Below are 15,613 nucleotides of genomic sequence, written 5' to 3' on the forward strand. Positions count from 1 at the left end.
TCCTGCATTAATAGGTGTCCACCTATGTGTCCAGCTGTGACTTGTTCAAAGCTGGTCTAGGATGACCTCTGCCAACTCTGGCCTATAGTCTCAGTGACCTCTGGGGGCTGTGTAACCCTGTAGATGGGACTGACATGGTTAATGTTCTCTTGTGCTCTGGAGGTATGGGGGTGGCCCCCACAAGCTCCTCTCTTTGCTCCAGTGTATATCAGCTAAAACATGTCAAAACTGAAACTCTTAGCTTTGCCGCCTCCTCCCCCCAACCCCCTTGGCAGGCTCCCTCACTGATGACATCTAGCAATCCTGGCCAGCCCTCTGCCTCCCTGCTAATCCTGGGTGCTTGCCAAAGCATTTCTCTTGCCATCACTCTGTTTGGACCAAAGATGCCAAGATGGGCCGAGAACACGGAACAAACTGAAGTTATCCAAGAAAGAAGAAAGGGGCTTGGAAAGAAACCTCCTCCAAAGTTCTGAGCTTTTGCAGCTGAAGGACTGACAGAGGAGGCTGCTGGCTTTTTTTGGTCTTTTACATGGATGCAGGCGATGGCATGGCTCTGCAGCGAAGTTTTTTGGTCTGTGCTCATAACTAGCAGATGGGTGTTAGAAATGTGCCTGACCTGGAACCAGAGGCCTGGCTCCACCTTGAGCACGTGACTCTGCAGTTCTGGTTTCCCCATCTTCAAGAGGGGGGCTGGCCTGGATGACAGCCAGTGACCCTTCCATCTCTGCCACGTGGTGTGGCTCACAGGAGGAGGGCTAACAATGGGTGGCCTCCCCTATTCCTAGGCCCTGGCTGCTTCAAGCTCTGTCCAAAAAAGGGACCAGGCTATGGAATACATGGCTGCTAACAAAACGCAGATGAGCCCAGGCTCTTTGGGGAAAGTTGACCCAGGGAAATGGGGCCTGACAGAGAAAGGGTGGAGGGCTTTTAGAAAGGTTGGGAAAGGGTCCCTCCCTCAATTCTGCCCTGGGACTCTGTGCCCTGCTGATTGCCAAAGGCTCTTCAGAGGGCTCAGTGTTCTGGGCCTCGTGACTCACTCGCTGCACTCTTTGGGTCACAGTGCACTCATGAGTGCCTGGACTGGCTGACCTGAAGGCTCCCTGGGTGATGGGCTTGGAGGGAGCCTTCAGGAAGCAGGATGCTCTCCAGAGGCACCACAAAGCCTCTCTGAACCTCAGCTGCAGCCTCCCTTTGGGTGTCAGAAGAGAAAGATTAACTATCATGGCTGATTCAGACATAAGGAAGTCAAAGCTTGCCTTTCACATAGCATCTCCTCAGGGCACAGAAAGAAAGCCGTCTCTGACCCAACAGATTAGTGTTTTAGTGGAGAAGATGGCCAAGGTGGGGGGGGGGGGGAGGGAGAGGAAGGGGTAGCGTCAAGAGATAACTAGCAAAGCATCCCCCCAAATCACAGAATCACAGAACACCAGAAGGACTGAGGAAGAAAGAAGAGACAGCGGCAGAGCTGGGAGGGTCTTAGAACAGGGAAGGTTTTCAAGACTGTTCAGCCAAATGCCCTTCTGGACAGGAAACTGAGGCCCAGGGAGAAGTGACTTGGTCGAGGTGGCAGCTGCAGCCCATATCAGTGTGACTTCTTCTAGGAGTGATGCTGCCCAGCTTGCCCAATACCCACTCCCACTTGGGCTTTAAGAAGGGAAAATGCTACAGCAGCTCTAGGAAGAATCTCTAAGTCTTTTAGGGGATTTCAAGCCAGTCTATAACCAGGGAAAGGGCCCCAAAGGAAAAAGGAACCAGTTAATTAGAGTTGAACAAACAGATGAAATGTCTTGGTAGAAAACCAAGGCTTCTACCCTAAAAAATGGTGGGCCCTGACTCCCCCAAAGATTGGAGCAAGGAGTAAAAAAGTCTCTCCTCAGGTTTTGCTGAACATGGTGACAGCAAATCTTGGGAGAAAGTGGGCAATTTCTCAATGTCTCTCCCTCTTTCTATCTCTGTCTCTCTCTTTCCCTTTCTCCATCCCCCTCCCTCTTCCCTCCAGGTCTCTCTCTCTTTTCTCTCTGTCACACACTCACACACACACACACACACACACACACACACACACGTTGCACAGAACACAAAACTGCCAGGCTTTGGAGTCCCAATTCATTGATGCCTTTCAGACATGAGCCCCTGACTATTCTCCAGATCTGCTTTATACAGAACCAGATCACAGCATCTTACAAATCTGGTTTCCGTAGGATGCTTGTAGGACTATTTTTTTCCCCACTTGGTACCTCCACATTATTTTCGTTTCACCTCTATCTCTTTTTAGGAGGCAGCCTATACCTAAGAAGGCAGCTATTCAAAATACTATGGCAACCCTGGACCACAGGTGTGACCAGGCTGAGGAATGCTACCGTCCTAACAGGTGGGGAGAAGATTGCAAAAGGGCATGCCAGGGAGCACCATGGGACAAGAATGAAGACACAGGAATGAGAAGAAATAGACTTGCAGCATGACTTCAATCACAGACTTTCCCTTTTCTGGGCCTCAGTTTCCCTCTTACTGGGCTGCTGCAGAAGAGTGGTTTATAACACTAAATAAAGCCTTTCTTAGAGAAATGCTTTGGGGAAAACGTCAGGAGAGCAGGAGACTGGAGTCCCACCCCTCAGGCCTCGGGTTATCATCTTTAAAATAAGGATGTAGTCTCGAATTAAGAGTTCTGGCTCTGAAGGCAGTGAGATCTTTCCCCTCTGTAAGCCTCAGTTTCCTCATCTGAACAATGACCTCTACCAGTTCTCAGATCCTGCTAACCTGTTGCTGTTTACAACAGCATGTCATGGCTAGCACTGGAGATGGCATTAATGGTAGGAGGCTTCAGAGCTGACTTGCCGGGGCAAATGGTGGTGAATCACCCACTGGGATGGTTTTTCTTCCTTCTAGGACAAGACAGCTAAGGTTACAAATCTAGCGGGTGCCTCAGGCATCACATTTTAGGGAGGGTGTGGACAAGCTGGAGCTGCTCCAAAGGAGGGTGTCCCCAGGAGGTCCAGCCTAAGGACTGATGACAGAGGGAGTTTAACCTGGAGAGGACTCCAGTTTGTTAAGCTGGGTCCCAGAGCAAGAGCAGGGACTGGGGTGGGGACAGATTGCCCAGAGCCAGGTCAGAGTCTGTCTCCCCTCCTGGGAGGGACTTCTCGATCAGGTACAGAGTGGACTAGAGGGCCTCCACCTCCCTGTCTGCAGAATGGAGTCACACAATTCTATGATACCAGCTGACTCGGTTCCTACTCTTGGGAAACAGCTGATCTCTTTTGCTGAAGATATGGGGGAAAAAAAGGAAGTAGCCAAGACCTTTCCCCTTCGTCAGCTTTCAATCTGAGTGTGTTCCATGGCCCCTACATGACAGCAGGGTGTCCCATGGCAAGGCTGGCCCTCAGAAGATCCCCTGGCTCCTTATTCCAGAGGTCTGCCATGTACCCAGCTGTATTTTCTGCCTGTTAGTCCCAGACTACAGTCCCTCTCCCCAGCATAAGCAGCCCAGGGAGGAGGCCAGCCCCACAGCCCACCCAACACCTGCCCAGGGATCAGCATAGTGTTAACTGGCTGAAAGAACCCTCAACTCCCATGGAGAAGAGCTGGCTTTGGGTGACAGTGCTGTCACTTCTTAGCTCTGGGACTTGGGCGGGTTACTGAACTGCTCTGGCCTCAGTTTCCTAAGAAGGTTGGACTAGATATCATGAGTACTGTTCTCTGATGCTACACAGACAGCTAGGAATACTGGGTCTGGAGTCCAGAAGGCCAGAGTTCAAAACTGGTCTTAGAGCCTTACCTGTCATGCTACTCTGGGCAGGTCACTACCCTTCTGTCTCAGTTTCCTCAACTGCAAAATGGGGATAATAACAGTCCCAATCTCCCAGGGTTGTTGGAGGGAAATCAAATGAGAAAATACATGTAAATCACTCAGTGCAACGTGTGGATCAGAGTTGGTGCTTAATCAATGCTTGTTCCCTCCACCCTGCCTCCCTTTGGGAGCCTCAGTTTCTTTATCTATAAGGCCAAAAATCAAGAATGGTCCCAGTTCAGGGCTCATCAGAGCAATGCAGGGAGAGAGGCAGGAGGCAGGGGGACAGAGGCGGAAGCAGCGTTATGTGGGGGACTCTGGGATTTGGAGTCAGCAGACCTGGGTCTACCACCAGCTCTCAGCGTGACTATGCTCAGTCCCTGCTGGGGCTCATCTCCATTTGCAAGATGGGTTGGTGCCCACCAGGAGATCATTCATTGTGTGCGATGTGAAAGCAGGGTATGAACGGAAGGGCGTGTCGCACTTAGCAGGGTGCCTGGCACAAAGGAGGTGCTTAAATGTTTACTGACTGACTGGTATGGAACTATAGACCCCCAGGCTTGGCTGCCGCCTCCCAGAAGCCTCCCCAGATCACATCCCAAGCCACCTAGGACCCTGGAGCACTGGCTGCTGGGAATTCTTAAGAAGCATTTGCGTGTCAGCCAAAGAGGCCCAAGGAGGGAGCAGGACACTCCTGGGTTCTTTAAGCAGAACCGGAGCACCACCCATGAGGAAGGTGAAGGCACAGCCTTGGCAGAAATCAGCCCATCTCAGGAGGACAGGAACCTCAGGGGCTTCTAGCCAACTCACCCAGGCAGGAAACCACTGACAACTTCCCTTCCAAGCAGTCATCTAGGTTTTGCTTGGATACCTCCAGGGATGGGGAGCTCACTATTTTATAGAGCAGTGAGGGAGGCTCATGACCTGCCACTTGGGGACAGATCCAACAGGAACCCCTGACTGGGGCTTCTGGGCTAGGAACTGGTGAGGTTGAGTGATTTCCTTTCAGCCTCACTCCTCACACAGCCTAGCCCCAACAGGCTTCGTTTCCAAAAGTATGGACCAAAAGCCCTTGGGCCTCAACAACTCCTATATGTTTGAGGAGGGGCACAGACAGGAAAATAGCCCTCCTCCACCCCAGAAACCACCTTCTCTTCCCTTTTCCCTCCCCACCCACCCCAATCCATTCTTTAAAATTTTTTTTCAACAAGTCAAATGGAGGGAAAGATACAGGTGCCCCTTGGTAGACTGTCAACTCCCTGAAACTCTCCCTCGCCTCCCACTGCATCCTGGGCTGCACATGCTCAATAAATACCTGTCTGCTAATGCAGTCAGGTATTTTCCCAATTCACAATCTCTTCCCACTTTCTCATACTGTCTTGACCCTAAGACTCATCCTCCTCTTTACCCAGGGACCAACTTCCCAGCTTTTTTGATCACCACCCAGGCCTTTTCCCACTGCTACCTGACCAAAGGGGCTTACTGGCTGGTCATCGGGGGCGGATCCTTCCCCTTCTCTGGGCCTCAGTTTCCTGACCTGTAAAATGAGTTAATCCATATGACTGCTAAGGCCCCTTCCAGATCCAAATCCTAAAATTCCTGAGTCAAGTAAGGAAGCAGGGACTCCATTTCATAGCTGACTGCCTGGGCTGACCCTAATGGGAAAGCAGCATGTTTCAGGGCAACTGTTCATAGATGACTGTTCATAGGGGAGCCAAAAGAGGATTGTTAGCATACGAAGGTCACATCAAGACCAGGACACAGAACTGGGACTTTTTAGCTGGGAGAAGAGGGCTGCTAGGAGACACCTTCAAATGTGTACGAAGGGCTATGAAGTGGACCCCAGAGAGCAGGACAAACAGCAACTTGAATGATGATGGAGGAGTGGGTGTGGGGGAGGAAGCCCAGATTTATAAGGAGAATTTTTTAGGCTTGATGTCAGGAAACAAATTCCTAGCAGTTAAAACTGCTTGATAAGGTCTCTGTCTTGGGGGTGGTGAGTTCATCATCACTGATGGTATTTAACCCAGAGCTGAATGATCGCTTGCTGGGGATTCTGCAGGGGGACTCTTTGCTAAGGTATGGATAGGGACAGATGTCTATCTAGCCCTCTCTCCATCCTTCCCAGCTTTGTGAAAGTGATCCCAAGTAATCCTTGTTCTCCTTAGACACCCAACCTCCTCACCCCTTGGCTTCCTGGACTTGATCCCAGATACCTCCACAGCTCTGAAGCACCACCTGTCTTTCTCTTCCTCCTTGTTGCTTATGAATGGTGGGGGTGGGGGTGGGCATTAGAAGGCAGTGTGGTACAATATAAGGAACATAGTGGGCTGGGAGTTGGGAGACCCCAAAGGGTGCTGGATTTGGAGTTGGAGGCACTCAGTTAAAAAATCCAGACTGTCACTTACTAGCTAAGTGACCTTGAGCAAGTCCCTTCCCTTTGCTGGATCTCAGTTCCCTTCTGTGTAAGATGAGCAGGGAGCCTTCCAAACATCCATGAAATTGGAAAGACCACCTATGTCTCACAGAGATGCCAGGACTCCTAATTCTTAGTTGCCCTATCTGTACAATGTAGATAATTCCTGTTCTACCTACTTCACAGGAGTCCTTAAATGAGAGCTCATTGTCACAGAAAGAGCCCCAGCATCTGGGCTGGCCTCAATGGAAACTCTCCAGGCATCAGTTTCTCCATCTGAGACAGGGGATCCAGGTCCTTCCTTCCTTGTACACTTGACAGGAAGACTGGTGTGTGATGAGAGGCTCCTGGGAGCTACAGACAAGAGTCTACCCAAATACAGAGGGTTTGGGAGTAACTCACACCCTTCTAAAGCGGACGGAGGAGGAACAGGGGGGCATTGTGAAGTGGCCCTGGCTTCAGGTCCTAGACCAAAAGTCACCATGTCCCAACAGCTCTGTGTGTGTGTGTGTGTGTGTGTGTGTGTGTGTGTGTGTGTGTGCGCGCGCGTGTGTGTGTTGGGGGAGGGGGACAGGTAGCTACGGGACAGCTGCCCCGCCCCCCCAACCACCTTCTCCTGCCTCTCCCCACCTTCGGCTCTTGAAAACTCCTTTCCAACAAGTGCAACCAGACGGAGCAGAGGGCCAAGGGGGGCAGGGATGACAATGGGAACCGATCTCAATTTTAACTGGTCTGGCCTTTCAGAAAGAAACCTCGGCAAAAGAGCCTGGGAGAAGACCGCCGGGGGCGCGGCTGCAGAGGGCCGGCCCGGCCGTCTCCCGCCCCGGGGACCCCCGCCCCCGGCCCCCGGCCCAGCTCCGGCCCCCTCCCCGGCCCCCGGGCCTCACTCACCTGCCAGCGCCAGGATCTGGGCCTTGTGCGGCAGCAGCGCGCCCCAGGAGGCCCCGGCGGGCGCGGGCGCGGGGGGCGCCGCCGCCTCGGGGGGCTCGGGGCTCCGGTAGACCGCGTAGACCTTCTGGTTGTCAAAGTCGAGGCGCGAGCGGGGGCTGAAGTCGCGCACGCAGGACACGGGCAGCGCGTAGCACACGTTGTCCTCCAGGAAACGCACAAAGGCGTACATGGCCGGGGCTGCGGAGGCCGGAGGGGGACGGACCCGAGGCGGCACCGACGGCCGAGCGGACGGACCGAGGGAGGGGGCCCCCGGCGGCCGCGGCTCCGGCTCCGGCTCCGCTCAGGGGCCCGCCCGCCCGAGCAGCTGCAGGAGGCGCGGGGGCCGGGCCGGGCCGGGCCTGGCTGGGGGCGGGGGCGGGGCGCGGCACGCGCGGGGCGGGGGGGGGGCGAAGCTCCGGGGCTCGCCGTCCTCCCCCCGTTCTTATTGTTCCCGAAAACCCCCCGCTCTGCCCATCGGCTGCTCTCGCCTGGGCGCCCAGGAGACAGGAGGGAGAAAGGGGGAGGGGGAAAGGGGGACGGCTAGACCTGGGGGAGGGAAGGAGAGGGGGCGGCTCCGGGAGCGTCCGCCGCTTTGGCTAAGTCAGACCCGAGCAATCACCGCCGGAGCGCGGCGCGGAGCGAACGGCGGGAGGGGGGGCGGGGGCCCCCGGCTGGAGACGCGCGGAGGATCCGAGAAGCGAACGGCGGCTGCCAGCCTCACCTGGCAGCGGGAGACCCCCCGGCGAGGCCGCGGGGAGTCTGCCTGGGCTTCTAAGTTCTCTGTCCAAATCTTTCCCTGGCGCTTCTCCCGAAGCCTCTGCCGGAATCCCTTTCCCCTCCAAACTTCTCACCCTCAGCCATCCAAGGCTCCCACCCCCGACTCTGGCTCTCTCTCCCCGGCGCTCTCCCGCTGTCTGTCTCCCTCCTTCTCCCTCCCTATCTGTCTGTCTCCTTCTGCCAGGTGCCCACGGCTCGGGCCCTCTGCCCCAAGTTGTGCCCGGACTCCCGGGCCTGGGAGCCTGCTGCCCTCGCCCCAGGTGGAGGCTCGGGCAGGTGGGCTCCCAAGCTGGAGCCTCCTCCTCCTCCTCCCACCCCGCCTCCTCGTAACAGTTTTCACTTAGGATACAAAGTAGCAGACTCAGCCTGTGGGGACCACCCTGCCGTGCTGACTCTCTGAGGCCCTTGACCAAATCCTCTTCCTAGTGCCGGTCCTCCTTCGATCACACCTTAAGTGACAGTATTGTCCTGCTAGGTCTCTCAGGCCCCTCCCAGCTGACATTCTGTGACACTACAGGCGGCAGGTTTTGGGGGAGAGGTGAAACCCTGAAGCTCATGGAAAATACACCTGGCCTCTGCGCTCATCTGCGATCTCCAATCTCCGCTCCATAGCAGCCAAGAATGCCTCCCCAAGCCCGGGCCACCAATGTACCTCACCCCAACACTGGATCTTCCCGAAGTTCTAAACTTCATTGGAAAAGGAAAAATGCTTGATTGGTTTGTCAAAGACAAATGGAGTGCTAGGGCAGAAAGGGACCATCTGGTCCAAATCTTACATTTTACAGATGAACAAACTAAGGTCGGCATCCTAACAGAATGAACATTCAGGGCTGCCATGGGAGCCTCAGGCCTGAGCTCTTTCCACAGACCTGCTTCCCAACTGCAAACAAAGCTCTCTGTTATCTATACTAACAAAGAAGAACGTCAGGGAGATAAAACCATAGTTGGAGCAAAGCCTTCAAACCACTTCCACTTGAGAACTCCATCGCAAGTCACCTCTTTTGGTGTAAACAAGCCATGACTGATGTCTCAGGGGACACTGTCCAGAGGTGTCCTCAGCAAGGCCCAAGTATTCTCACTGATGGCCACTGCTAGGCCAATCATGCCCACTGGGATAAGGAAGCAGAAGCGCCCAAGCTGCCAAAGTTGTCGCCTGTACAGCAGCCTGGGCAGTGAGCTGACCCAGCAGAGTAGGCATCTAGGGTAGATGCTCCAGGCGAGGACTGTGCTGGGCCAGATGTGAAGAGAAGGCAGAGGGCTTGTTGAGCTGCCTCCACTCTGACCACCCCAAGCCACTCCCTGTCACAAAAATGCATCTGTGTAACGCTATCATAACGCCACAGTCTTTGACCTAAAATGGTGAGAGAAGCAGGTCACCTAAGCTAGAGGGATCAAGGGGGTGGGCCCATCCTTAGGTCAGACCTAGGGATGGCAGCAGCACAGCTCCTGAGCTGCTGGAGGAAAGAGGGAGGGCTCCCAGGGTCTTCAGAGAAGCCTTCAGAACATATCAAGGATAGCAGGGTCAGAATTTGCAAACACAGCTAACTGCAAGAGCATCCTGTAAAACGGATGTCTCCAAGGCACATCTCCACACCTCCAAGGGGTGATGGCCTGGCTCCCAAGGTGTGTGGGATCCTCTCGGGGTTGTCCCCTCAGTATTAGCCAAGACTCAGGCACCCACAGAAACTGTGCAGGTAACATTTTCCATCCCATCTCCAGCATTCCCACATCCTTATCACAAGGTCACCTTGTAACCCCCTAGAGTACTCCTCAGCTACTGAGGCAAAGGTCAGTGAGGAAGACTCCCCATCCCCTTCATTTCTCCAGTTTGCAATTGACATTACAGATGCCAGTGCATCATCTTTCTCCCCAAACTGGGGGCTCTTCCAAACTTCTCTTTTATTTTTTAGGTGCCATCTTCCTTCTATCTCTCAGATCCACAAACTCAATGTCATTCTCAATTCTTGCCTTTCCCTCACACCACATATCCAGGTAGTTTCCAAATCCTGTCCTTTCAATCTCCACATCTTTTCTTTTCATCCTTTTCTCAATTCCCAGGTATAACCAGGTGTAGTTTGCGCCCCCTTACCTGGATGATTCCAATATTCTCCTGCGTGGAATCTCCTTGCCTCAAAGTCCCACTCAAATCTGATCCATCCTCCCCAAAACTGCCAAAGTGATTTCTGTGAAGTACAGAAGTACAGGTCTGACCATGTCACCATCCTACTCAAACTCCAATGAGTCCCTATGGACTCTACAATCAAATATTTCTGCCTTATTTCATCATTTTAAATGTGTCTTTTGTGTATGTTTTATAATGTACATCATTATTAGCAGATTTTCTTTGTCAAGATTATAAATAATATACATACAGTGGGAGGCATATATCCTCAAAATTCTTTTTTTACTGATGGATCCCATTTCTATAAAGTAAGTTCAAGCACTGACATACTATCTATACTCATTCCTAAATGGTCATCATGCCAGTGATTCTAAACCTCCTCATCCAGTTGCTGATGTACAAATCCAATCTCCCATGCTTATCTGCTCCTACTCCATCCACCTCAACCTTTCTCTTCTCTTACCCTCCATATCACTCCAGATCCACATGCCTCTTCCATGGTGCTCTCTGGAATGCCTACTCCATAAGTAACAAATGTGCTTTCATCTTAAACCTATTCCCTTTCTTATTCCTTCTGCTAGATGCTTCTCCCAATGAAAACATTTCCCTTGGCACCCTTCCCAGAACTGATGGCACTTTCATACTCTCACTGGTCACAATGGGAGAGTTGGAATATCTCCTGTTCACCATCGCTACTTCAGACCTTTCCTCTATCACCATCACTCAACAACCTCTTCTTTAACCTTCATGTTGTCCAAGTTTATCACTCAGACCAGAGCCAGGTGGCCATTATCTCCTGACACTCCAGGTCGTTCTTCCTCTCTTCTCAATGAGTTCTGTGCCCCAACTCTTCAAGGTACTTCAGCATATAAATGGATGGTCCCTCATCATTCTAACCTCTTAGTTCCTCAACTTACTCAGTCCTCATGAACTATTCCTTCTGCCCACCTCAGCTGCTTACAGAGATGTATCTTTGAGCTTGATATCATTGACAAGTGCTCCATTCCCACGCTCATAATCTCTGAAATCCCATTATAAGATTATAATCTTTTTTCCTTCTATATTCCCTGCTGCCTTATGACCCTTAACCCTGCTCTTCATTCTCCCCATCACTTCCAAGCCCTCTACCATTCAGTTGTCTCCCATGCCATCACTCCTTCACAGGCTACATTCTCATCCTTCTCCTATCTCACCTCACTGGTCAATCAGTTCTATACTACACTGTCCTCTATTCTCTTCCCCCATTTTTTTCATCGATAACACCAAGGCAAAAACGAGCCCTGAATTGCTCCCACCATTTGCCTTCTTCCCTTCAATTCTATTTCTTTTCATTGCAAAATCTAAAGGTCTTTTCTCAATTTTAACTCTTTGGAACCTCTTGCAACCTTTGATACTATTGAACACCTCCTCCTATTTTATATCTAGGTTTTTAAAAAATTACATTTTATTAAAATTTTCACAAAGATCCATTTTTCTCCTCCCCCCCCCCCAAGAAATCACTAAAAACAAAACCTGTTACAAACATGGATAGTCAAGAAAAACAAATTCCCACATTTGCCACATCCAAAATAAAATATCTCAACGCACATTCTGGGTATATCACTTCACTATCAAGAAGTGGATGGCATTTTTCATCAGGAATTCTCTGGAATTGTAGTTGGTCTTTGTGTTGATCAGAGTTCCTATATCTTTCAAAGTTGTTTGTCTTTACAATATTTTTGTTGTATAATTTTTTTCTCTTATTTCTACTCACTTCACTTTGAATCAGTTCATACAAGTCTACCCAGGCTTCTCTGAAGCCATCCCCTTCATCAATTTTTAAAGCACAATAGTATTCAAACACAATCATATAACACAACTTGTACAGTCATTTATCAATTGATGGGTACCCACTCACTTCCCAATTTTTGACCACCATGATTATACATTTGGGTCCTTCCCGCCTTTCTCTGTCTTCTTTGGGACATAGACCTAGATATTGCTGGGTCAAAAATGTACACATAGTTTAATAGCTGCTTTGGCCTCATTCCAAATACCTTCCAGAATGACTGGAGGAGTGCACAGTTCCATCAACAGGGAATTAATGCACCCATTTTGCCCATGTGCCCTCAGCATTTGTTATTTCTTCTTTTTTGTCAACTTTGCCAAAGTGTGTGAGTTAGAATCTCAAAGTTGTTTTAAATTGCATCTAATTGTTAGTAATTTAGAGCATTTTCATATGGCTATTGATGATTTGGATTTCTTACTCTGAAAACTGCCTATTCATATCCTTTTATCATTTGTCAATAGAGAATGGTGTTTATTTTCATATGTATTTATACATAAATTTCAATAGGTTCTCTAAATATCTTAGATATGAACTCTCAAGTTTTTTTTTAAACAACACTGTTCTTTCTTGGTTTTCTTCCTACCTGTTTGACTTCCCCTCATGCTCCTTTGTTAGGTCTTCATTCTGGTCATGCTCACTAACTAGGGGTATCTTTCCATGGCGCTATCCTAGGTCCTCTTCTCCTCTCTCTCTCTAATATCTCACTTGTTGATCCATCAGCTCTCATTACTTCAACCATCATCTCTCTAAAGATGGCTCTCAAATCTCTAGTTCTACCTCTGGCCTCTCTTCTGATCTCCCATTCTGTACCATCAATTACCTTTCATGTTCTTAGGCATCTCAAGCTCAACATGTCCAAAACAGAACATTATCTTTAAAAAAAAAATTTAACTTATTTTTTAATTAACAAGCATTTATTTTTTCTCTGTATACTCTCCCTCAATTAGAACAAGGCAAAGAAAACTCTTGGAACAAATATGCACAATCAAGCAAAACAAATTCCCATGTGGGCCATCTCTTAAAACATATGTCTTATTGTTCATCTTAAGTCCATCACTTCTCTTTCAGGAGGACAGTAGCATGCTTAATCACTGGTCCTCTGGTTTGGTCACTGCATTGATCAGGATTCTTAAGTCTTTCAAAGTTAATTGTCTTTATAATGCTGTCATATAAATTGCTTTCCTAGTGCCTGCCACTCCCCTTTGTATCAATTCATACAAATCTCCTCAGACTTTTGTAAAATCATCCACTTTATCATTTACGACCAACACAAGAATATTCTATTACATTCCTATACCATAATTAGTTGATGAATATTCCCGTACTTTCTAATTCTTGGCTCCAGTAGAGAGAAACTACAAATATTTTTGCATATGTGAGTCCTTTTTCTCTTTTTCAGTAGGTATACACAATTTATTGACTCTGCCTTTCATAACACCTTGACCAGTTCTCTAGCAACAGTGCATTAATATGCTTGTTTTCCCACAACATTTGTCATTTTCCTTTTTTTTTTTTTTTTTTGCCATTTTTGGTAGAATTGGTTTAAATTGCATTTCTCTGTGTGTTCGTCCTTTGTTGCCAAAGAAGACCATGCCATCAGAGAAATGATGACGTGACTTGCACTTGACTTTGTTTTGAGTGAGGGAGGGCTGTGCAGGTCCCTAGCCTCACTTCTCCTCCAGAGCCATCTGAACCCAGTGACCATATATTCATCAGGATGACTGGAGATGTCCCAGGATGAGCAATTGGAGTTAAATGACTTGCCCAAGGTCACACAGCTGGTGAGTGTCAGGTGTTTGAGGTGATATTTAAACTCAGGTCCTCCTTACTCCTGCACTGGTGCTCTATCCACTGCACCACCTAGCTGCTCCTGCATTTCTCTGATTTTTAGTTTAATGGTAGAGTGTTAGTGGAGTAAATAATCCAAGTCATTCCACTGCACTTCAAATAGGTGATAAGATGCCTTGATACCTCAACTGAGTGAAAACAATCAATCAATTACACTCTTTAAACTGATTGCGAAAAAGACCTTCGAAAGGAGTGCCAATGCACAAGAACCATGCTTAGATGGGCAGAGGAAACTTAGTCCCACTCCAGGGGCTGTTCATAAAATGTCAAGCCAGTTGAGAACCTTTTGGAGAGGTTGAAATAAGAATGGAATTCCAGGATCAACCTTGGAGGAGAATTGCTTGGGGGGAGGGGAGGAGAAGACTTGTCTTGACCTAGGTCTCTTCCCCATCTCACTTCCAGCCTATTTTCTCTAGAGAATGACCCTTCAAGTTTCAAAGAATCCAGAGCATTTTGCACTTCCCATCTTCCCACTGGTGCTCGACTTCCAGGTGACAGCTGCGAATGAAACCAAAGAGAGACTAGGTGTAGATTTATGGGTCCTCAAGAAACCAAGCAAAGCAGTGGCTCCCATTCCAGAGAGAAGTTCTTGAGCCCCTCCAGAAGGGGAGGAGAGGACTTGCAGCAACCACGAGCTGCACTTTCCAAGTCCTTGGACTCTGTTTGTGCTGATGGGAGATGCTGGGAGAGAGGGTTATGCCAGCTGTTCTTACTGTATCATGTTAGTAGATGCCCCCAGTTACTTAAATCGACTCTTAACTGAAAATCCTAAGGGGAGACACAGAGGTAGAGGCTCACAAACTATATCTATAGAAGACCCCCCATACCTCCAATCCCTCACCATTACACCCCTGGAGCACTGACGTGATGTAGGAACCAAGCTTTGGGGAATCTGTTTGATTACTGGATGTGTGAGTGGGGATAAGCCCCTCAGAGCACAGGCTATATTAGTGATATGGAGTATTTTATCATCTGGCTTGTGAAAGCTTATATTTCTTTCTTTCAAAATTGCCTTCTCCTATCTTTTGACTATTTATCAATAAGAGAATAGCTCTTAGAACTCATCTTTCCCCCTAAATTCTCCCCACTTCCGAATCCTGGAGGACGGACATGCCATTCTCCTAGGCTTCCACCATCTTCACTTTCACTCACCTCACACAAGCAGTCTGTGGTCAGATCTGAGTACTCCCACCTCCCCTAGATCTCTGTGTACTTCCCTAATCTCTCCTCACACAGCCCACACTCCACTACAGAACGTTAGCACCTCTAAATGGAACTCTTCCAACATCCGACCACTCTTCTTCACTTCTTTCCCCACGAATCCCTTCTCCACTGAGCTGTCAAAGGAATTCTCCTAAATTACAGCCCTGACCATGTCACTTTCCCCTGCCCAACAAACTACAGCAGTTCCCTGGTATTTCCAGGATAGAAGAGAGACTCCTCTGTTGGGCCCCTCCATGACCTCCATGGTTCAGCCTGCTGACCCTTCTGCCCTCCAGCTCCCACGCCTTTGCATGGGCTGCCCCTAGGCCTAGACTGCTCTTGCTCCTGCCTCACCTCTTAGCTTCTCTGGCCTTTCCTGGTCCTTCCTCCCCAGTCCTGGGGCTTCCTTCTGAGACCACCTCTACTTTATCCTGTACAAACATCCATCCTGTATGTACATGCCTACTTACATATTTGCCTCTGCCTTTAGAATGCTCACATCCCTTGAGGACAGGGACCAGATTCTGGCTTTTCTTTGAGTCTCAGGCCTTAGCACAGGGCCTGGAAATGAGAGGGATGGAGAGATGTATCCTGCAGGAAGTGGCGCCCCAGGGGCTGACCCAGGCACTACTTCCTAAGGGCATTAAAACTGGCCAAGCACTTTCCTTCCCATAGTCCCTGTAAGGCATTATTGGGGGTTAG

At 49.5% G+C, this 15,613-nt stretch overlaps 1 protein-coding gene across 8 annotated transcripts in view; it reads right to left on the minus strand.

The window, feature by feature from the left end:
• The window catches only part of BEND5 (BEN domain containing 5), a 906,797-nt gene that overhangs the window by 166,456 nt on the left and 724,728 nt on the right, over nucleotides 1-15,613 (minus strand). The window contains exon 1 of one of the 8 annotated variants that reach the window (XM_072649380.1): nucleotides 7,095-7,487. The exons of 4 other annotated variants lie outside the window; for them this stretch is intronic. Coding sequence is in view for 1 of the 4 variants with exons in the window: in XM_072649374.1 (XP_072505475.1) it covers nucleotides 7,095-7,323 (229 nt within the window). In the remaining 3 variants the exon portion in view is untranslated. Of the gene's footprint in view, nucleotides 1-5,270; nucleotides 5,300-7,094; nucleotides 7,488-15,613 lie in introns of those variants that run through there. 3 more of the 8 variants (XM_072649374.1, XM_072649379.1, XM_072649376.1) reach the window with 3 other exon arrangements.

The sequence above is a fragment of the Notamacropus eugenii genome, chromosome 2, assembly GCF_028372415.1.
Source record: "Notamacropus eugenii isolate mMacEug1 chromosome 2, mMacEug1.pri_v2, whole genome shotgun sequence".
Taxonomy (NCBI): domain Eukaryota; kingdom Metazoa; phylum Chordata; class Mammalia; order Diprotodontia; family Macropodidae; genus Notamacropus; species Notamacropus eugenii.